Genomic DNA, 24,177 nt, shown 5'->3' on the forward strand with positions numbered 1-24,177 from the left:
CATGACTCATTAACCGTTGAAAGGTTGCAGGTGCATTTGTTAAACCAAATGGCATAACATGATAGGCAAAGATGCCATCTTCAGTAGCAAAGGTTGTCTTGTGTTGATCCTTTGGATCAATTGACACTTGATTATAACCGGAGAATCCATCAAAGAAACTATATGCCTTTTCCCCTGCAACACGTTCCAAAACATGATCCGTGATTGGAAGTGGGTAATGATCACGTACAGTAGCTGCATTTACCTTCTTGAGGTTTACACATACTTGAAGTTTTCCATTTTTCTTGGGCACCACTACAATAGGGGAGACCCATTCAGTGTGTTCAATCTCATAGATAAATTTTGCCTCTAAGAGCTTGTCTATTTCTTCTTTTATCTTTCGTGCAAAATTCTCATTGTAAGTATAAGGACGTTGCTTGGAAGGCTTTGCATCCTCTCGCAATGGAATTGTATGCTGACATATGCGTGGATCAACTCCTTTGAGGTCTTTATAACTCCAAGCAAAAACATCGCGATACTCCTTTATTGTTTGAATTAATAACTTCTCCTTTGAGGTCTTTATAACTCCAAGCAAAAACATCGCGATACTCCTTTATTGTTTGAATTAATAACTTCTCCTCATCTAAGGACAAGTCTGTGGCAATCCACACATAGTGAGGCTATTCTCCTGGCTTAGCGATATCAATTTTTTTTGCATCTTCTGGACCATCATATGAAACCCCTGGCATGCTTGGCTTTTGTCGCATGGGCTGTTGAAGAACAATCTTACGATCTTGAAGAGTGTACTGTGTGAAGTTGGGGGGAACATTGAGACCTTGTTCTTGTCCACTTGAGTCATCACTAATTGAAGACCATGTGGTTTTGAGCTCTCTTTTGCAATCTTGCATTAGAGTTTTTTGTTCAACCATTATCTTTGCACTTCCGACACTCTCTTTTGAATCGGTTTGAGACTTGAGTTTTTGTTTTGGTCTCTTTGTTTTTTTGCGATTTTTGCTAACAGTTTTTAGCTTTTCTCCTGGTTGGAATCCATCTGATCGTTTTACTTGGTCTTTGATACTATCTTGTGCTTGGACATAGTATAGATATCCATTCTTTCCTGAGAAGTGAGGTGGTGGTCGAGAGTGTTCATTCTTAAACTCCTCGTTTTCTTTTTGTATTCTCTCACGTCGTTCCCTCTCATCTTGTTTACGGATTCTCTTATGGCTCTTATAGCATTTACGTTTGGGTCGGCTTCGAGGGATCTCTATTTGAACCTCCCTTCCTCTCAAGAGTAGGCGTGCCTTTCCTAACTCTTCCTCGGGGATTATCACATCATCATCAAAATCAGAGTCCCATCCATCTTCCTTATCAGCATCATTAGCTGATTCGAGTGTTAAATCCTTCACTGAGACTTCCTCTACATGCAGTGCTGTGGATGCAACCCCATAGTACAAATCATCTAGAAGGTCACATGGTTGTACCATCGTATAGGAATAATGTCATATCCATCTGAGTCACAAAATTGAATTGGCTTAGGTAAAGCACATGTTGATAATGTTGCAAGGACATGACTCCATTCTAGGGGATTAATTAAGTGCTCAGGGAAGGGTTGTGGAATGTATGCCTCATCTGATACACTTCGATTACCCTTAAGTCTTTTAGTGTTGAAATCCTTACATGAGGCTCCACGCATCCACAGATCTTCTTGCCCATCTGACAATGTAACTCTTGAGCCCTCAAACAACTATGCTGAGGTCTTGAGTCCTGATCTCGGTGAATCGCTCGCTGAAGCTCCCGCTGCTCGCCCATCGCCGCCGCCTTCGCTTCTTGCTCCCCCCCTTCTACTCGCCGTTGCGCCCCCCCCTTCTCGCGGTCCTGCCTGCTTGCGCCCCCCCTCCTCGCTGCTGCTGCGCCTCCCCCTTTCTCGCCATCTCATCCCCCCCCCCCTCCTAGCCTCTTCGCGCCGACTCACCCCCCCTCCCTCTTCACCTATTCGCCCTCCCTCCCCTTTTTCACCTGATTCATCCCCCCCCTCTCCGCCTGCTCGCGCCCGCCTCCTCTCAGCAGTGCCCCGCCCCCCCCCTTCTTGTTGCTGCCGCCCCCCCAGGGCTTCTCCTTGGGGTTTGTTCGCCCCCTCCCTGCTCTTTCGTGCCTTTCTTCACCCCCAGGGGGGTTTCTGTTTTTTTTCCTCTTCTTCCGGTCTTCCGCCTCTTCGTGTGCAGCCCGTTTCTTGCAGGTTTCCCGTTTTCGCCTCGCCTTCGCCTGAGCTTCAGACTCTGATGGAGACTCCTCCCGCCTCGCCAGAGGGACTCATCCGCAGCCCCCTCGCCCGCCCCCGAGGACATCCCCATCAGGCTTTCTCTTTCGCCGGAAGAGGAAGCGAGCCTCACCGCAGAGGTGGAACGCCTCTAGGCTCATTCCACCATCTGCCGTATAGTCGGCACTCGCCCCAGCAGAGGGGAGATCAGGGATCTTCTTCAGGCCCGCCTTCTAGCAGATGTGGGCAAGATCCTGGATGTACAGCTCTTGGGCCGGGGACATTATCAGATCGAGTTCGAGGCCACCCAGAGCGTTGCCAAGGTCCTTGCCATGAGTCCTCTGGACATCAGGGGTGCTCGGGCTTTCTTCAGGCCTTGGCAGCATAGATTTGACCCATCTGCGGTGGAGCAGGGAGAGCGCCTCTTCCATATTACAGTTTGTTTCCCTGGTCTCCGCCGGGAGTATCTTCCGCTCCTTTCCAGGCTCGGAGCATTGGTGGGCTCGGTTCTTGAGACAGGCCCCTCAGCAGCTTCAGTGGTGGCCAGAGCAGCTGGGCTACCTTCGGTCAGAGTGTTGGTATCTGACATCTCCTCCCTTCCTAAGGTCATTCAGCTACCTAGGATAGGGGGGGGTGGATAGATCAGAGAGTGGAGTTCTCGGGGCTCTCGAACCAGTGCTTCATTTGCAGGCAGGTCGGTCATCTGGCCAAGGCCTGCCCTCGCAGGAGACCCCGACCCTCACCACCACAGCAGCAGGCTACTGATGGCCCGCCCACAGATTCGGCTCGGCAGGCTGCCTCCGGGACACCTGCTCAGGCCACAGAGACCTCGGAGTGGCAGCCTGGACAGGGGCGCCGCCGAGGGAGACAGCCACAGCAGCACGCCCAGAGACCGCTGCAACAGCAGCCACAGTCTCAGCCTCACTGGGTTCCCGTGAGGAACAGCTTTGCTCCCCTTCAGGAGGAGACCCCTGCAGCGATTGAGGACCAGGAGATGCCAGCTCCCCCTTCTTCACCCCCCCCACCCCCGTCCCCTCCCACCGCCTCGTCTCCACCTTCGCCTCCTCCCGCCTCCGCTGCGGTTTCGGCAGCGGCTCCCTCTCCACCTCCCTCGCCTCCCCCTCCTCCCCCTCTGCCCGCCTCACCTTCCCGGGAGACCCTGGCAGTTCCCTGGCGCTCACCTGCAGTCTGGAGAGCGCTGAGCACTGACCTCGCTCGAGCATCACAGAGGAGACCTATGCCGATTAGGGCCTCACGGATTTCATCTATCTGCAGTCGACTGAGTCGCCTTGGCATTAGACAGCGCTCGGAGGCCTTTGATTATACCTTTACATGGCTTTTTGGAGCAGAGGGCCCCCATGAGCCAGCACCCATTCGAGTTCATGTAGTGATACCTCCGGCCCACGGGGAGGAGGCACTAGACTCAGCGGTGGCCTTCTCGTTCCCTCTATGTGGACCTTGTGATCGGGAGTGGACTCTAGAGCTCGCTCTCAGCACTTTGAAGACTCAAGCAGTTGAGTTTTCTCACCACATGAGCGATCTGGAGGTGACTGATGTGATAGGCCGACTTTGGGAGTTTGGCTCATTTTTTCTTGGATCACGGGAGTGTGGATACCTCAGGGATTCGGCATTTGGTCGTGCGCATAGTGGCAGACTTGGCGCGCGACCCTGGATATGTGAGTATACATGAGGTTTCTCTATCAGAGCAGGAGGCAGTCGCCATGGGCCACAGCCACTGGCGCCTGATCCGGGATTCTTGCAGTACACCGGGTGGGCAGATTCGCAGCCGTTCGGATGGGGACTACTCTCCATCCAAGCCGCTTGCGAAGGCCCGCCGTACGGCTGAGACAGCATCCACCTCAGCAGGGCATCCATGAGGATCATCTCATGGAATGTACAGGGCCTTGGCCGAGCACACTTTATACGCTATCGAGGTTGCTTGAGGCAGGAGCTTCAGAGATGCCTGGTTGGTGGCAGCATTGACATTTTGATGATGCAGGAGCACCACTTGGGTGAGAGCAGGATCCGGAGATATGGTTCGGTGATGCCTGGTAGATGGGACACTTTTTGGTCTGCAGGGTTTGGTCCTTTGGGTGGACAGGGAGGAGTATGCATGGTTATTGCAGATGTATGGCGGCAGGCCATTGTGGATCGAGGGATCATTGTGCCTGGTAGAGCACAGTATGTCATTCTGAGGATGCATGATGAGCTATTGGGTGTGCTCAACATCTATGCGCCCAATCATGCTAGTGCCAGAGCAGAGTTTTGGACTCAGGTTACAGATGCATTGCCAGAGGCCACACATTGGTGTGTTGGGGGAGACTTCAACATGCTCGAGGACCTGGCAAATAGGGTGGGAGGCAGTCATGTTACAGTGCATGGCACGGAGCTTGCAGCTTGGGACCGGTTTTGCATGTCACTGAGGATCACTGATGCATGGCAGCATGGGGCTTTCTCCCGGTCTCAGGACAGTCTTAGTTTCTCTCGGTCGGATCGCCGGCAGGGAGGGACTAATCTATCTCGGATTGATCGCTTTTATGTGGGCGATTGGTTAGGGGAGCGAGGGGGCTCCGTCGGCATTCTTGCTGGCACCTCATTTTCAGATCATGTGCCAGTTATATTGACATTGGAGGAGGGGACACGGGAGCCCAGCTTGCAGTTGAGGATCCCAGAGAGGGTACTTGCAGATCCCAGTCTCGCTGAGGACATTGAGAGGATCTGGCATGATAGTCAGTGCTCTGACCAGGATGCAGCGGGCCAGTGTGCCCAGGGACTCATTGATCTTAGCTCTTTTCTACATGCTGCAGCTTTGACACGACTGGGAGAGATTCGCGAGCGGGAGCAACGGCTGAGACGCAGCCTTGCTTCGCTACAGCGCCTTCAGGAGCAGCAGCCTGCATGTGAGTGGGTGGCGTCCCAGCTGAGCCAGGCACGCCAGGAGGTTAGAGAGGTAGAGGAGCAGAGACATGAGTTTTACTATCGTCGTCAGGCCTCTCAGTGGACGCAGCTTGGTGATAGAGTGACTGGGGAGTTTTTTGAGATCACTGGACCCCGTCATGCGCGAGCAGGAGTTCGCCAGCTTGGTAGACCGGATGGATCGATAGCTACTGAGCTCGGGGAGATCAGAGCCATTGCCACTGCTTTTTATACTGACCTGCTTTCAGCGGAGCCTGCCACTGAGGATCGAGATGTGTGCAGACAGACTGTGTGGGCCCATGTGCAGAGGAGGGTCACAGACCATATGCGCACAGTTCTAGGTGCGCCTCTATCAGAGATTGAGCTTGCCGAGGCCTTGAGGGTCCTGCCGCGACATAGTTGCCCAGGGGAGGACGGACTGACGCCGGCCTTTTTTATGCGCTATTGGGACCTTTTGGGGCCAGGCCTCCGCATGGGCTTTCAGCATGTTTTGGACACTGGGGTGATGCCGCAGAGCTTTTCAGAGGGCTTGATCTATCTTATCCCCAAGGGGGAGGGAGTATCGGATGACATTCGGCATTGGAGGCCTATTACGATCCTCAATACTGTCTACAAGGTCTTAGCAAAGGCCTTGAGTTTGAGGATCCAGCCCTTCCTGGGGGAGTTGATTCATGCTACTCAGACAGGATTTGTCAAGGAGCGCAGTATCCTTGACAACATCTTTACTTTCTGGGAGGCGACGGCCCGAGCTAGGTTTCTTGGCGAGGACTTGGTCGTGATGCTTCTCGATTTTGAGAAGGCATACGATAGAGTTGATTGGGGATTCTTAGAGGGCACTATGCTACGCCTGGGCTTTGAGCTAGGATGGATCAGAGGGGTGGCAGCTTTGTATTCCACAGCTCGCAGCCAGGTGCTGATTGTGCAGGAGGTCGGGGGCCGAGTTTTGAGCTGACCAGATCAGTCCGTCAGGGGTGTCCTCTCGCCCCTTTCCTTTTTCTCTTCTTTGCGGAGGCTATGAGTATGTATTTGACGGCAGAGGAGGTTGGTTTGAGAGGACTCCAGCTCCCAATCCGGGGGGAGGATTTGCTTGATGCTGAGTTTGCAGACGACACGGGCTTATTTTTGCATGGCCAAGAGGCCAATCTTATTCGGGCAGAGCAGTCGCTCCAGGTTTTTAGTGCAGCTTCGGGAGCATTGATCAATTGGCGCAAGACAGTGGCCTTTTGGATCAGTAGTGCTCCCACTCCGGCATGGAGCCCGGACCCCGGTTTTAGATGGATTCCTCCAGGCACAGCAGTGCGGTATTTGGGATGCCAGATTGGCCTCGATTTGTCACCTGAGCAGCAGATTGCCCCGCTTCTTCTGAGCATTCGGAAGAAGCTATTGTATTGGAGTACAGCTCGACTATCCTTGGCTGGGAGGGTGGTGGTGGCAAATCAGGTGCTGTTAGCGACTATGTGGTACATTACGTCTTGCTGGATTTTCTCGAGCTCTTGCATCAGCCAGGTACAGAGGCTGATCAGGAACTTTCTGTGGTCTGGGCGGGACGGTCAGCCAGCTCGGGCAAAGGTTGCATGGGCAGTTATTACACTTTCGCTGGCCTAGGGCGGTTTGGGCATTATAGATCTAGTCGATCAGAGTAGAGCCCTATTGGGGAAGCTTATTGTTCGGGGGTTGCTTCCAGGCGCTGAGCCTTGGAAAGAGCTCCTCTTGCAGCGACTGCAGGCCCGAGCGCCTCCTGCAGGGGGTACTTGGGCACCAGAGATTCGCTGGATCTTCATAGAGATGAGGAGGACAGGCCTCAGTAGAGGATGGGAGGACAGATTTGCTTTGAGTATCCTGAGAGCTTGGGAGCTGCTGAGACCGGGGCTCTCTCAGCGGCCTCCTTCTTGTGTTGAGGAGCGGGCCAGGCAGCCGCTCATCTGGAGCCCAGCGGTTCGTACAGAGCAGGGTCATATGCTGGGTTCTCGGCCTCGTCTAGCTGGGGACCTTTAGCGGCAGGCCCAGCTCGTAGTTTTGGAGACTGGCAGGCTTTCTGCAGTCTACCAGAGGAGACCCAGGTGGAGAGGCTGAGTCACTTCAGAGGGGGGCTGATTATGAGGGATGATATTCAGGAGGCACTTACAGAGGAGTGGTTCACACCTCTCGAGCCAGTGGCCCCACGGTGGATGGGAGCCTTTACACAGTTGGAGATCCTGATTGCTGTCAGAGCTAGCACTGAGGATGGCAGATGCCTCTATTATGAGATTCAGGATGAGGGCAGACTCCAGAGAGTGGAGGTGGAGTCGCCTTTGGTTGCAGAGTGCACCTTTCAGAGGATTCGGGTAGTGGCTGCCGCTTCTCGGAAGTGGCATATTGACCCCGACCCTGCTGACGTGCTCCCAGATTGGCGCATATGGGCATATGCAGCGCGCCCCTTGGCCCGGCTACAGTGGGACCCCGGGGAGTACGAGTGGCATGATCCTTATGCATCCCTTGAGGCCACAGAGATCACCTTTTTCCAGTATACTGTTCGGCTGGGATGACATATTTTGACGGCGAGGAGGACGGTTTCTCCAGCGGCAGCGGGGCATTGGCGATTGCAGGGACTATCACAGGAGTTCCTGGAGGATTTCTGGGCTCGGCTCTGGGCTAGTCGACAGGCCCGCAGGATCTCGGCTTTTCAGTGTGGCTGGTTGCCCACAGGGGCTCAGCAGTTGGCACTTGGCTTGTTTACAGCGGTCTTTCGGCGGCCTACGTCCGATGCGGCCACCCTATGGAGACACAGAGACATTGCCTTTGGGACTGCCCTCAGGCACAGCAGATTTGGCTGTGGATGCTGCGTATTCTGGCCCCCCTCTCTCCAGAGGGTATGTTTACGTGGGGTGCCGCTGCTTGGTCGACTTTGTCAGGGCCTGCTATGGGCTATGAGATGGAGCAGGGCAGTCAGGCCATCAGATTTATTAGGGGCCAGCCTCGCCTGGTTCCGGCACCGGATTTCTCGTCCGCCAACTGGACACAGGAGAGGGATTTACGATGGGAGCTCCTCAGCAGCCTCACCATCTGGTTCACCTGGAGGGCCCGGTGCTTTACGGCCTTTGAGGGGAGATTAGAGCCACCAGCAGAGACTGTTCGGGGGATTTGGCAGGAGTTGATCCACACCCTGCGAGGACAATACGACCGCATCCCGGATGAGGCGATCTTACGGCGCCAGGCCTTTCACACCACTTGGCGCTGCGGCCCGTTCTACACCCTACACACGGGATCCCCCGTTGGCACTACAGGCCACCTGTTTGGCTCTTCCCCCCCCTATTGTATGATTTAGCCGCTCAGTTCTTTAGACTGATGCTTGTATTTTGCAGCACTTAGGGAGAGTCTCCCGGGCTGCCATGATGTATTCACTGCTCTTCTCTCTGTTAGGAGCAGGAGAGATCTCTTTTGTAGCCCTACGGGCGTTTTTTACATAACTAATGAAAGGATCTTTTCTCGGAAGAAAAAAAAAACTCTTGAGCCCTCAGATGAAGCAGAATCAAACTGATCTATTGGAGACCGCGTTACATCACGATATGAGTGATTCTTTAGGTTGACCCTTGTGAGATGACAGAATCATGTCGGAGGTACAAATAATTGTATCCCCAATCCTGAATCATTTGAAATTGTTGCATGAATGGTCTACCCAATATCACTTCATAGTTTGGATGCTTTCCAAAATCCACTACTGCAAATGTGTGCTCATATTCAATCCCACATGTGGTGACCAATATGTTCTCTAGCAACCCAATGGGATGTTCTAAGCTTCCATCTGCTAGCTGCAAGCACATCCTTGTCTCCTAATAGCTGGTTTGCCCCACTTTTCCCAAATGGACCTTGTCACAATGCCCACTCCTGCACCACTATCAAGTATTGCAGTTGAAGCTACTTTTCGCACTTCTAATGGGAGGGTAGCATTTCCCTGATCGTCCTCACAAAATTTTCCTACTTTGTTGATAGGAACTTGCATAACATGCTTTGGCTTAGGGTGTATAGTACATTGATGGTGACCCTTTTGTAGCAATACCTGCTCTGACAAACATGTGGCAATATCATTCCACAACTCTGGTCAAAGCTTTATCAAATCAAGCAAAGGTAAGGTACAAGCCACTGGTGCTGACAAAATAGCTTTCACGATACCCATATCCATCTCCTTTGTCAACCTTCTATGCATGGAGGGTATCCTCAAGGTTTGAGAACAGTTCTCATATTCTCCCAAATAAGATGGTAAGGTTTTCATTGTATGCTTACTTCTAGGAGAAACAATTGTTTGAACTTCCTCCTGGATGCTTGGGCATCTAAAGTTGTTTTCTGTGCCCCTGGTAAAATCCACTTCACAGAATGGAGGTGAAATAATAGAGGACATATTCTCATTAACTTTCTCATGAACTGCTGCCCACATCTCATTTGCCATGTCCTCGTTAGCATCAATAACTTCATCATTGCATGGGAAGGCAAGACTAGGTGGTGGCAGAATGCCTTCTTTCAATGGGGTGTCAATTGGTGTAGACTTCTCGCTATGAGCTTGTGAGATCAGCTCACTTTTCATTTCCCAACTTGATGACACTTCTGGTATGGTTTCTAATGTTGACTTAAGAGAGGTTGGGCCCCGAGGGATAGGTGGAGGTGGGCCCTCAAGTATTGATTGAGCTTCCCTAATGAGTTGCTGATGTACAGCTAGATTGATCTTCTCCTCACGAGGGTTTGGGTATTCTTGAAGCTTCTTGGGTAGCTCAGATAAAGCTGCAATACGACTTCTATAAGCATCAATGATGACATCTAGAGTCTTGTTCACCTTATCCACAAAAACAGAACCCCTAGAACTATCCTCGGTTGTACTAGCCTCATCTTGTTTAGCACTAGGCCTAGGTTGAGGTTGATGCTCCTCATGCACTTCTTGGGATGTAAAAGCTTTGATCCTTCATGTTTTGTTTAGAGACTTCTTGAGAACTAGTGGATGCACTCTTAGTTTGCTTATTGTGGTTCTTTTTCCTCCTAGTGGTCCTTTTTCTATTGGAATGTAGGGTCTTGTCCACTAGATTTGCCTTTGCATCCCTAGTTCGAGGTGTCTCATCAGTCTGCATTTCGGCATTTCGTGTCTGTGATCTAGTCATGACTCTAAGTGGCACGACATCCTCATTCTCCGATGAAGGTGGCGATGGAACTGCCTCTACAAAGTTGAGTGAGACCTTTGGTTGAGAGGTGCCTTCCTCATGTGGTTTCAGCAAACAATCCTTTGGAAAGTGTTCTACACAACACCCTAGACAATATCTTTCAATTAGTGAAAACTGTGGTACTGTTGTATTGGATCGAGCTGCTTGCCTTGGGCGATGTGGACAATCACGATCCCAATGGGATTCTCCGCACTCATAACAGGGGCCCATTAGTTTGGCTTCTACTTTCCTTTGCTGCCATTGACCTGAGGGGCCTGGAGTCCTAGGTTGGTAGCCGCCTAGCAACATCAAAGAATTTTGTTCCCCCGGCCAGTGCTTGGCTTGGATATGCGGGACTTTCAAAAAGATTTTCCTTGGATGAATATGATGCATATTCCTCCTCCACATATCTTGGGTTTACCAAGTCTCTACACATATTTGAATTGTCGTAGTCAACAAACCTCACAGGCAAGTACAGGTCGTGCTTGCTCTTGTGCCATCGGTGGCTTACGTTCAAAATTAGTATACTGTTGATGCATTTGTGGAGCCACTGCACCCGGTTTGCTTCTCACGCTCCTGTCTCATTCTTGCAATGCGAGTACATTCCTGTGTGGTGTGGGTATAATTCCAAGCACAGGCATGGCACCACTTCTTTGTGGGTTGGTTTGTGACTAGAGGAGAAAAGGTATTACATTCTTCGGTTTTATGGTTACCGCCACATGCTCCACAAAGATGAGGACCTATAGGTAGTACACTCCTCATTCGCTGCTGCTGCTGGCTGTTGTTTTGGCTGCATGGGTGGGCGATAGGTTTGTCCCAATCCCCTTAGTACTAGGTTAGCTATCTGGTCTGGATTTACTAGTGCGCTAGACCCTGAACTTTGGTCATCACCCCACTGATCTCTAGGTTGCACCTAAGGGCCAGTACCATCTTGGAATTCGAAGTTATCTGTGAAATCCATAGCATCATGGCAACACTCATTGAAATTTGTATGCTTCTTTGCATAGAGATGTGTGTGCAGTGTTGAATTTTTAAGTCCTTTTAAGAAGAGAGAAATTAATCGACTCTGGGTAGGCTTCTCATCTTCTGGGCAACGATTAATGTACTGCTTCATCCTATTTACACAGTCTCTAACACTCTCAGTCTCGCCTTGCTTGAAAGAGTAGATGTTTGCTACTGTGTCATGCTAAATCCCCATCAAGGAAAAAGAATCTCTCTTCCAAAACTCGTAAAGAAGATTTGTCTGAGGCCTCTAGTGCTTGAAACCAAGCAAGGGCCTTTCCCTCAAGAGTGAGCCCAAATCCTTCAATTTGCGTATGCTTGTCAGTAACTTGCTCAGCTCGAACTGCTTGCCTAAATGCTGCTACATGGTCATATGGATCTCCCGACCCTTCGTACTTCTTTACCAGTTTCTGAAGAGTTGATGGCCTTACTCGTCTTGAATACTCATCATCGGCGGGCCTACGGCCTCTCTCTTAGTTGTGGGAACTGTTCCTCTCTTTGGTAAGATGGTCCACATGCATCCCAAATTGGTGTGGGTCCTCTATTACCTGCCTCACCAACCCCCTCCAAAGATCTTGTTACCCGCATTTTAGGAGGTGCATTTATGGGAGGCCGAGTTGGCTCCCCTACCCTCCGATTGTCATAGTGAGAGAAACGTTGTTGTGGTGTGATCTGTGGTCACACTTTTGGTGTAGGATAATATCTTGGTGCTAGAGTTGGGCTACTTGTAGTGGTCCACTTTGATGTCGAGGGTCCTTCTCTAGTGAATTCTCGTAGGGGAGGAGCAACAGTTTCTCCAAGAAAGGCTGTCTCTCCTGGTTTAGCTGTATTAGTTGAGAACACTTCCATGAATAATGGTTGTCCTCTCCACGTGAGCTCACGAATTTTCTTCCAATCTAAGGTTCGGTATTCATTGGCCCATTTATCAATGATTCTGTTCTTGTATCCTGTAAGCTTCTCGACTACCACCACAAGTGCTAGAGGAAGATCTAGCTCTGGCAATCTAGTTGTGGCATAATATCCTTCTAAAGAGTCTTTATAGACCTCTTGAAGTGGGTCATCCTGAAAGACCTTTGTCACTGGAATTTGTCGTACAAACTCCCATTGGTTCTCAGCCCCCCTGATCCATTTTGCTCTTGCCTTTCCTGTCCCTTTCCAAATTTAGATCTACAAAAAGTAAATCATCTATGGATGGCTTTAAGGACTGGGCATTGGATGGTCCAGGCATGTCCGGCTCAATGAGCCAATCATCTCTAGACTCCCTTGCGCTGGAAGGCTTTGATAAGTCTAAGAACTCACTTTTAGAGAGCTTCCCTAATTTGTCTACATTCTCTGGATGATAGGTGACTTCGTAGCGAACACCATCTCCACCCATGTACATGTTACCTTGGTCATTGACTAGAGGTGCTCTATCAAGCTCTGAGAAAAAGTCTGCAATCTTAATGAGATACCGTTGTCGTGGATCCCTAAAGATCTCAGCTCCTTGAGCATTCGTGTAGACATATTGAAGTCTCACATTGAGTGGTAACCCCATGATGTCGACTTCAAATGGATTAAAAGATCTTGTGGGTGTTCTATTTGGGACTAAGGGATGACTATTTGACGGCCCTAGATTGTCCATAGACAATGAGCTAGTTGTCCTGGAAAGGGTATCAGATTGGGATTCGGAAAAGGTTTCAGCAATATCTGCCAAATTTCCTACCGATTGGGTCCCACTTTCTTGCGTAGGTACTCTAGAAGGTGCCCTAGACCCTATGGTAGTGTCTATATGACGTCCCGACCGCAAGTGCATAAGGTCATATTTTAAGGTTTTTTTTTTAATTTTAATTTTTTTTCCCCAAAAAAATCCAAAAATTTTCAAGTTGGCTCAAACTTTGCCAGAACCCATTTTGAACCCCCTCGAACACATTAGGCCAAAAAAATAGCGTATTTTTTCGGATCGAAAATCGCCTAAAATTTACCAGCTTTCCATACTGACTCACTATGGAAAAATGGTTCCGGGACCGAAATTTCGACGATGGGTGTTTTCTAACTCCTCTCGAAAAGTTAGATAACCTCCCAATTTTTTGCACCCCCTTATCCGGTGGCGGTCTTTATGGTGCGGTGTGTGGGTCTCTCCTCGCAGTGCGCTGTTCACGCACAGCCGCCTTCTTTTATTATTATTTTTTTTTTCTTTTTTGAAGTGCGTGTGCAGTGAACTAAATGCGTGTGCAGCGAATTCAATGCTTGTGCAGCTGTGAGATTTGCAGCAAATTCGAAATGTTCAATCTTCATGTGTGTGTACAGATTTCAGTTTCTCTACAGGTGCAGGTTTAACAGAGAACTAAAATGCAAGTTTAACAGAGATTTAAAATGCACAAAATTAAAGATGCAAAAAACTAAACTAAGCTAAGAACAGAAAATAAAACGAACATGCAGAAAACTGATACTGTAAAAATTATCCTCAAACAGAATGACAAAAATGCAAAAACAGGCCTCTCTATTTCGCGCACAAATTGAAATTGGCAGGTTTAGCGCCTACCTTCAATCCTTCCCGTGTGTTGAATCCTTGTCCTGACCTCAAGGGAGAAGCGTAGCTAGCCAATCGCACTCAAATTGCAAGACAAATAAAGAGAATTTAACAACAGATTAGTCATAAATAAATACCAAAATTAGTCCCAAAGCCTGCTCTCCTATCCAACAGTTTTGCAGCCGACAAGGAGTGGCAGCGTGTGTATGGTGCTCAACTAATGTAGGCACTCGCTCCCCGACAGCGGTGCCATTGTAGAGCGGTTCTCTCTACCATGCAATATAGTGCTCATAGAGTACTACCGATCAACAAATGTGTTAAGAAACACAATGTCAATCCAAGGACTCGACCCGATTAGTGCATGAAGGCTTATCCCATGAGGGAGAGCTCACATACACAAACCACCACTTGACGATTCAACCATTCAACACCTCAATCAATCTCTCAATCCCTTAAATCCACTACACTAATCAAGAGAACAAGCAATGCATAGCAATCTCTTAATCCCATTCAAACATTGATTAAATCTTAGCTTTCCCTAACGCCTGCAAACCCATAAGCATGCATCTACTAACTCACAAGCTTAAGCAAGCATAGAATGTAACATTCACAAACCCACAAGCTCATAGAGAGAGTCTATCCATGAATAACTCATCAATGAAGTGGGCAAGAGCTTGCATCAATAGAGACTACACACACACACACTACAAGCATGCATACACAAGAGAAAGAAAGAAGCATTCAACTAATCATAGATTAATCTACTTCAATGATGCTAAAACAGATTAAGAGAAAGAAGTGGAGCTATACTCATTGGAGCTTGATGCTCATTAGAGTACAATAGAGAGAGAGTTAGAGAGTTGCCATAGCTTAAGAGCTCAAGAGCTTCACTCAATAGCTTATGAGAATGGCCAAAAACGTCCACTTTCTTTAGCTAACATCTATTTTGTAGAGATGTCACTAACCCTAACCCTAGGCCTCTTTCACACATGGGCGAACAACCCCATAAGTGAGCCTTGCTTAATACACTTAGAACTCTCATTTAGAGCCCACATTGGCCTAAAACGATTTACATTGCACTTCGACACAAAAATATGGAAAAATTATGTGCGTCTTTATGTTCCCATGGCTACAATCCCGCTCTCTCGCATTAATTGCTTCTGGCCTCCTTCCATAATCCGTGTTCCCGTGAGTGTTCCCGTGGAACAACGTTCTCTCTCTCTCTCTCTCTCTCTCTCTCTCTCTCTCTCTCTCTCTCTCTCTCTCTCTCTCTCTCTCTCTCTGCACGTGTGCATATGCACACATGCATATACAATGCGTGGATGTCCCTAAAATATCTTGCATGGAGAATTAGAGGTTTTTGTATTTTCTTGAATCCTTTTGAGATAAGTAGCTCATTGGTGTTGAGATTCTTGGGGAGAGCTTGTAGGCTATGGATTCACACTATTCTTCCTTAAATAATGAAACTTCTCAATCACTATTGAAGGCCACTTTCTTGCTAGGCTATGTAGTATGGATTTACACCAATCCTGTAAAACCAATGAAACCCTTGAATCAGTTAGGAGGCATAACTTTTTTTTTAATAGCAATGATTTTTTACTCACTTTTAATCCACCCCTTGGCGTCGAATTGAACTCTTGTGAGCTCGAATCGAACCCGCGCCCAGGCAAGGAGAGCTCCAAGCTCTAGTGCTGGGCTATTGTCTCCACCCCTAGGAGGCACAACTTACTCTTCATAGGTAAAGCCATTATTGATGAGGAAGTGCTTGAAGAAGGGCAGCAAATGAAGACATTTCTATTAAAAAAAATTACTTGTTTTTTTTTTTTTGTTTTCGTTTTCCTCCGGAATGCAGCACGACGGCTGCCGGCGTGCCGGCCACGTTGGGATGCACGGCAGGAATGCCACGTATCAAGATGCGGGGGGGCGTCCTGCATTGAACCCTCTTTCTTGCATTCTCGCCGCAAGAAGGAAAACAACTCTCCTTCTTTCTGTTCTTTTGAGGCCAACCCTCTCACCTGCTAAATTCCGATCGCCCACTTCACAAGTTGCCCTCCTGCATGCAACCCACATTTCAAATTTTTGAAAAACCACAGTTTTCGCGCTTCCCTGATCAAGGTAACACCTGTTTTGCATTGATCATCTTGCCCTCCATCTTGCAGTTATTATCTATTCAAGCTGATAGATTCTTACATTACTTCTTTAATACCATTTAGATTGTTCATACATTTGTTTATAATCTATTACACCAATCAGATTAACAGGCAGATTATGCCTATGGCTATCAATAGTAGGGTAGATCTTTAATCCAAGGAGGAGGAGGAAATATCCAATCTTATAATATTGGATTCCCCATGTGCTTACATTACTTTATTAATATCATCGAGACATTTGCTTATACCTAATTTTCAATATAATACACCAATCAGATTAACAGGCAGATTATGCCTATGTCTATCAATAGTGGGGTAGATATCTGATCCAAGGAGAATTGGGGTAGATATCTAATCAAAGGAGAATCAAGAGGAATTATCCTCTGTAAATCTCTAATTCAAGGGGAGTTACTCTATAATCACATGTCAATGTTGAATCTACCTGAAGTGGGAAAATACAGCATCACATATCAATGTTGAATCATGCTTGCTAATGCGTGACCCATTTTTTAATTTTATATGATGATGTAATTGCATTAATGCACCCAATAGCAGCTTTTGATTAGGGGGATACATAATTACAGGTCAACGTTGAAACATGCTTGCCCATTTTTAAATTTTATATGATGCTTTTTACGACATGGTAATTGCATCAATGCACCCAATAGCAGTATTTGATTAGTGGAGTAATCCATTGCCCTTAAAATTTGATTGTTTTTGTAGGAGAACATTGTAGAGGGCAGAACAAGAATCACGAGATGTTTTGAGGCTTTGGTATCAGGGTTGGTTGTGAAAAAAGGGCTACATAGGCTCAAAAACATGGAAGACGTGCTAGAGCCATCTGAAAGTGGTGCCCACACCCTTGACATCAATCAAGTGCAATCTGCAAAGGTCCACGAAGGAGGATTGGGAAGGGGTTCTTTTCACAATGATAAGAACTACCTTAATGAAATGGGGCACCATGTTGATGTGAAAAATGCTATGATCGAGAATGACAAGAACTCAAACGTGCTGTTGAATTCGGAGATCTTGCACATGGTAAGAAAACAAGAAATAGCATGGGGAAATGCCGAAGCTGCCGTAGGGCAACTGGAAAGGCGGCTGCAGATGCTCGAAAGGTCAGAATCCATGAAGAGAACACCCATCAACGTAATCCAAGATAACCCTGCTGGTCTTGGGCAAGACCCATGCGAACACAATTTTGCCACCGGGCACTACAGCTGCATTTATGTCTCGCCTATCTATGATGACAAGAAAGGCAGCATCATGTACCGGACACACATTGTTGAAGACGGTGGTTATGGACTCCGAAGCAGGTCTTTCAATGATAGAGGGAGGGATGAGGAGAAGGATCTTGAGATAAAGAGACTCAAGAAGGAGCTGCAAAGGCGAGATCTTGACATACAAAGACTCAAGGCAGATTTGCAAAGGTTAAGGTCACTAGAATTTGAAGAGGAGAGAAACACCGTCTCAGATAAGTTTGTTGATAAGGTATGTTAGCTGCCATTGCAATGTATATGGCGCTCTTGTTGTAGATGGTTCCTTCCAAATTATTGAATGGAGATGGGGGATTTGGCAGGTCAATACAATCAGGATGCCTTCTACCATCTCTAGCACCCGAAACTATCATGACACCACACAATTCTTCAGGGATACTTTCACCTCCAGTGGAGCTTCGGCTGAGAATTTAAATGGGTTTGCAAACAGGTTTGGAGACAGACAAACTCTTCAGGGCTCACATTGTGAAACGCCCAGGAGAAACTTGGGCCCGAATGGGCTTATGAAGGCCATGAAAGAGAAGATAGTGGCAGGAAGAAGGGAAAACGGCATGGAACAATCCACCGTTCCAGATCTGGATAGGTCAGTTTTTCTCTTAATCTCCCCCCCTCCACCAAACACCCCCCAAACCACCAACCCCCCCCCACCCCCCCCCCCCCCCCCGCCCCGCCCCACCCGCCCCCCACCTCCACCCCCACTGCCCTTATCTTTTTAAATCTTCAATTGTGCTGATTTCTAATATGTCTCCATGTTCCTTCATCATGTTGCACAGGCAGTCTGATTTTTTGGCATCGATGATGTTTGATGCTCATGGGCTTCTTTTTTGCAAATGCTTTGTTTAGGTCTGTTTTATCTCCAGACTGTTCAAAAAGTAGCTTTATGGTTCAACAAACAGTCAGTTCATTCTTGTCAACCATGCAAGTATCTGTGGAAAGCCTATGCAACAACATTAGGATGCGTGAGCCAAGAGACAGCGATTTGTCTAAGATCGATAGTGGAGCCATGGAAGGCCAGTGTACATGTCATCTGTTATGTGTACATATCAACTATTATGTGCACATGTCAGCTTTTACATGCACATGTTGACTATCACTTTCTGTATACGCACATGCTTTGACATCCTCTGAAGGCATTCATTATTGGACGGTTGTCATCTCTTGTTTGTGTATGCAGATGAGCTCTTCATTTTGAAAAAAACACTCAGCAAACTTGAAGAGATGTGCCAAGAGCCCGGCTGTCAATCCTTCGCTTGTGAGACTGGAAAGGATCAAATGTGTGTTGAGAAAGTAAGAATTCACTTTCACAAACGTGACAAAAGTTTGTCTTTACAAGCATACCTTCATTTGTCTAGAGACACTTTGCCTGATCTTCTAAGGGTGTTCACAATCCAAGTGGCCAAGCTGCTTCACTTATAAAGCTGGTCGCACGGTTTGTCAACTGCCTTCAATGACATTGATTTGGAAGGGTGGTACCCCTTGTGTACTCCAATGTGCGATTGTGGATGGTGTTCTCCAAGACTCGGGCCAGGCTCAAGTGATGCTTGAGAAAACAAAGCAGCTGGTTAGGGTAAAGTGTGCAAATTTCAGTTTTTGTAACTGATCTAAATCCCCAAGATCTCAGCATTCTTGCCATGGGTTCACACCTCCATTGTTCACCTCCACCAAGGATAATGCCCAATCTGGCTCTCATATATGATATGGCTGATCACTGGACTATTGGTCTGTTTGCTTGATGGAAGTACTTGGTAGAATTTTGGGTTGTGTAATCAAACCTCATTTTAGGAGGAACTAGTTTACATCCATGAGTTGGAAAAGCACGTGTTGTGAGTTGCAATCAAGAACCCTTCGTACTTTTAAAGGTTCACTTCGGAGCACCTTCTTGGGCTGTGTACTGGGCCCCAGAAAGGCACAACTCTGCCTGTTCTTTTTCCATTTTGGCAGCTTCTATTGTATAGTCACTGCCTCCAAAAGGAACCTGCGTGTTTCTTTGGTCACTTACTCACTAAGGCTTGCCAGTTGCGGTATGATTGGAGTGGATGGGTCATGCATGCATTGCCGGTTCTGTTATTGTATAGTGACTGCCTCCTAAAAGGAACCTGCCTGTTTCTTTTGTCACTCACTCACTAAGGCTTGCCAGTTGCGGCATGATCGGATTGGATGGGTCACGCATGCGTTTACTGGCTCTGTGAGTGCAATGCAATGCCATTGTGTTTGGGACTATGACCTGCCGTGTTGCCTTAGCAGGTTTAGAGCTGGATGACTTGTCTTATCACAGCATCTTGCTCAAAGATTACATCTTCATGTCTTACATTGCATAACGATACCATCAAGATTGTTCATACATAGGCAAGGCATGTGCACTAAGGTAGCATGCCATCACCAGCACGCCACCTACACAGACTCATCACCTGCTTAAGCAGCACCCATTCAAACAATATGATGGCTTTGCCATCAGTGATTGTATGCTTGGGAACTTCTTCTTCCTTAGATGACTTTTTTGGATGCTCTTTTTTACTGTCATGAAAAAAAATATTTTTAAAAAAAATCAATGGAAAATGTATTGTCCCCTCATCTCTTGCTTATCCTGCTGCTGATGCATGATTCTATTTGCTTATGGCATCCTTGAATGATCAAGATCATAAGTTTGTGCCTGTTAATTCTGCAAATAAAGGCTAGCCCAGTCATTTGAGTGTCCTTCAAACGAGCGATGCCAGCAGCATTGCCTTGCATTTTTTGATGAACCCTTTGGTCAAGAGACAAGGTTTGAACCATCCTTAAGGCAAGGATCCAATTAGAAAGGGTAGGGCATGAGTTACCTGTCCCAAACCAATCCACATGCCTAAGCTTTCTAGCAATCCAACCAAGTGGTTACACGGCTCTTGGCATCGGCTACAACGGAGTCAAATTTATGTCCATAACCAACACTACAGCATATAGCTATTAAGGTTTCATACTTAGACTAACCCCCTGGACACAGGGTCATGCTAGTCCTTGCCCTTTGTTCATACAGCCATTGGGTAACGGTGCATTCTTGTACACCATGTAACCCTAGTGCTTGCCTTCGGCTTACCCATGCAGTGCTATTCTTGCTCAAGCCTCCCTAGAGCCTAGCCTCAACCTCTCTCCTCATGTTCTAGCTTACATGTATTGTGCCAAAGCATGCAGTACCTTAAACCAACCCAGGAAGTATGTCCAAACCATTAACACAAAACGCAAGATTTTGAACTATCTCTTAAACGTCTTGAAAATCAATGGTGGGGTTCAAATTTGCGGTCTTACTTACCCTGCTTACACACACACACACACACACACTCAGGCATGCGCATGCACACAAAATCAATGATGAAATTCAAATTTGCAGTCTCACATACACACACACACACACGTGTATGTACATACATATGTGTTTACATGCATGTGTGTATATGTGTATGTATTATGTATATCCACACACATATATACATATGTACGAACATACACACGTATGTATGTCTGTATCGTTGTATGTTTGTATGTACATATGTGGGTATATATGTACATGTGTATGTATGCATATATGTATGTTACAAGTATATATGTATGTTACGAGTATGTGTATGTATGTCATGGAGTAGTTATTGCACTAATATGTTGAGGTTGAAGAAAAAAAGTAATGTTTGACAAGGCCAGCTTTGTTCTTGTGGCTTGCAGCTGGGAAAGCTCCAAAACACCATTGATGGGATGATGCAACAGCTTGCCCAGACCGAGTTTAAGGTCATTTCTCTAGAATCTTCATGCATAGAAAAAGACAGGAAAGTGGAGGATCTTGAAAGCAGGATACATGCTATCTTGAAAGAAACGGAAGCTGTTATGATGGAGAAGTACGAGCTCACGACTGTTGTTCGGGAGATGTACAAGGAAGCGGAAGAGCAAAGGCATCGGATCGAAGATCTTCTCAGCATCAATGAAGAGCTTTTGGAGTTTTCGCAAGCCAAGGAAGAGAGGGTAAACACGTATTTCTCAAGTATTAGTATAAATGCTTTTAGAAACACGGCTGTTTTAGAAAATTTTGATCAGGTGACCATGAAATTGCCTCTGAGCAGCTGACCTTATTGAATAAAAAAATACAAAGCCTCCAGAGACGGATCAAAGATGCATCAGAAGAGAATGTAACACTAGTACAAAAGTTGGCAGGGCGGCAGAAAGCATTGAAGGTTATGAAAGAAGAAGAGGTAGGGTTGAGAAGCAAGAATGCGATCTTGAAGTTGAAGTTGTCGTGCACAGAGTATGAGCTAGCCCAACAAGAGTTGGTGTTGGGAAGACTAACCTCTCATCTAGAGACGGGCAGGGAGAACCATGATTGTTTTCTTGATGATGTCGACGAGGTTGATCAACTAGTCAACCACTTAAACACAGGGGATAGGAATCAACTTAAGCAGACACAAAGGTTTATAGATGAGCTAGAGGAGAAGCTACTCTTTATGGAAGCTGAGGTTTCAAAAGCCATGAAGGACATGCCAGTGATGATGATAAAATCATTTTGAGGATGCATGAGGAAAGGGTCAAAAACATGGGAGTGTGAAGAAATATGCTCTATTTGAAGAGCCAGAATGCAAAGGACCTGGCATGCACCAAGGCAGATCATGAAATAACTAGGCACAGCTTTCCAATGCAATGCATGATCATGGGGAATTCTACAGTTCTTGAAATGAAGAGGGGAGCCTTCGTACCAAATAATCATCTGAAATGTGCCTTGAATTATGGAACCTTGGCTTACATAACCTAAGATTTAGAGTGTAACTCTGAGGCCTTGCCTATGGAGTTTAAGATATAGAGTGCCATCTTATGCCCTCATCTTGTATGAAGTTTCTTTGATCAAAACTAAGAGATTTGAGTCCTCGGTTTTCAAGTTTTGCTAAATGTATATGCTTTTTCTCTTTTATTATCGCATACATACAGTTGCAAACACAATCTTACCATCATTGCTCCAGGCTGATTGTGTTCTTCTCCAATCAGAATGCCAGAAGAAATATTGGAGTGAAATGTTTTCCAATCAGGAAGGGTCACCTGTTGCAATGATGGCTGGGAATCCCCTAGCTCTGCTTTCCTGCCTGGGAATCGGTTCCTCGCCCCCTGAAAAACATGCTTTCCAAGGGCTGACGTGTCCATCCTCCATCCGTGATGGCTGGGAATGGCCACAAGTTGCCCCCCCTTTCCTCCCAGCATCCATTCCCCACCCCATAAAATTGTATTCAACTCTGTAGGTAGCACATATGCCTTGTAAATACGCATGCCTTGCGGAAACTCAGGCTTTTGTGAATCTCGTTTTCATAGTGGGTACTTTTTGGCAGCTAGGAAGCCTCCAAGAAGCGAAAGACCGCTTGATGCAACAGGTTGTACAGTATGAAGATAATTGTGTTACGTTCGAATCTTTATTACAGGAAAAAGATAAAGAAGTGCAGGAGTTAAATAGGAGATTAAAAGCTGGGCAAATTGTAGCAGATGCCATTATATTTGAGAAATTTGAGCTCAGGGCAAAAGTCCAAGCAATGCAAAAAGAGGCAGAGGAACAGAAGCGCCGTGTGGATGAGCTCGTCAGCATCAATGAAGAACTTTTGGAGTTGGCTCAGAGCAAAGAAGATCAGGTGACATCTCATTTGATATACCATTATGGCTCTACTTTGCAATCTTAATCATTTGAAAGCACTGCATGAGACCACAAAATTTTATATGTATTAAGATGTTTTTGCATTTAATATCCCTTCAAGTCTCAAGTTTGGACAAAAATAGAATCACTGAGGGAACCCACATGTGATTGACTAGACTAACTAATGGATGAAGGCTTTGACTTGTGCACACAATGATGAGGGGAAGATTTGAATGCAATCTGCAAGTCTCTAGAGTAGGCAAAGTCTAGCATGGTGCTCCACTCTAAGGTTTCTATTGAGAATGATTTTTTGCCAAAATACAATCAATGGTTGATGTATTTGAATTACCCTTGAACAGCTAGCTTTCATTAAAGATGAAGTGGCACGACTACAAGCGCAACCTGGAGAAAGTTCGGAGAAGAATAGCCTGGTTGAGGAAAATCAGGAAGAAAAGGGTGCAGAGGTGAAGGTTCTAGAAGAAACAAGTACATGAAGAAATTTTAAAACCCGCAAGGACCCTCATTTGGATGAAGATCTACATGCAACACAAATCAATGCATGTGGTACCAGCTAGTGGAATGCTTGTAAGGGTAATATGATGACTGTAAGAAATTGGAGACCGTACTCATGATGGATGAAACGCCAAGGTTTTGAATAAAAAGGGGCATGCATGAGTTTTGAGACTTAAAAGAGAGCATGATTCTCATCCTCCAAAACACACTAGTTTTTTGTGTATCTTTTTAAGGGGGAGATTTGCACTTATCATCATTAACATGTCTCATTAAGCCTTAAAACTTGTATTATTGTAAGGGATTAGACACTGCCACTGAAGCTAATCTCAGTTGGTAAGACCTTCCCATATCAAAATCTCATTCCATGAGTTTGGATGGCGAATGAGGATCAAGCCTTCTACTCCAACCAGAGCATCAACAAAGGGCTTTCCATTATAAAACTATCAAACTCGAGAATGCCCTATTTTGGGAGAGCTAGTTAGAGCACCAAACCAAAGGGGAAAAGGAATTTGATGATGCTCAAGGATTAGGCAATACCCCAATGGTAGAGTTAAACCTTTAATTGCTCAAAAAATATTGTGATTAGAACTAATCACATTGTTAATAGAGGTAAATTTCTATTAACAAACCAAAGAATGATTTGAAGATTAAAGCTCAAATACTTCTTGTTTGGGCTCAACAAAGCAACATGTAACAATATACTGGGATGGAATGGGAAGACCAAGAATTGTCAAGGGAGAGGTTTTAAAAAGGGATAAAAAGGTAAAGAGAAAAACAGCTACAAGT

At 46.5% G+C, this 24,177-nt stretch overlaps 1 protein-coding gene across 3 annotated transcripts; it reads left to right on the forward strand.

Moving 5' to 3' along the window:
* Positions 1-15,646: 15,646 nt before the first annotated feature.
* Positions 15,647-23,569, forward strand: LOC147617504 (uncharacterized). Of its 3 annotated transcripts, none has more exons than XM_086775751.1 (8): positions 15,647-15,940; positions 16,699-17,466; positions 17,555-17,835; positions 18,096-18,262; positions 18,427-18,539; positions 20,943-21,236; positions 22,583-22,876; positions 23,238-23,569. In XM_086775751.1, the coding sequence occupies exons 2-8, from the start codon at positions 16,795-16,797 to the stop codon at positions 23,370-23,372; spliced, it is 1,956 nt and encodes a 651-aa protein (XP_086631877.1). In that variant the 5' UTR covers positions 15,647-15,940; positions 16,699-16,794; the 3' UTR covers positions 23,373-23,569. The 3 variants fall into 3 exon arrangements, with proteins under 3 accessions (XP_086631877.1, XP_086631878.1, XP_086631876.1); XM_086775752.1 differs by having other exon boundaries at positions 22,673-22,876; XM_086775750.1 differs by lacking the exons at positions 22,583-22,876; positions 23,238-23,569 and adding an exon at positions 21,335-22,128.
* The last annotated feature ends 608 nt before the right edge of the window (positions 23,570-24,177 follow it).

This window comes from Cibotium barometz, chromosome 36 (genome assembly GCF_041138505.1).
Source record: "Cibotium barometz isolate CiBa-2024 chromosome 36, ASM4113850v1, whole genome shotgun sequence".
Taxonomy (NCBI): domain Eukaryota; kingdom Viridiplantae; phylum Streptophyta; class Polypodiopsida; order Cyatheales; family Cibotiaceae; genus Cibotium; species Cibotium barometz.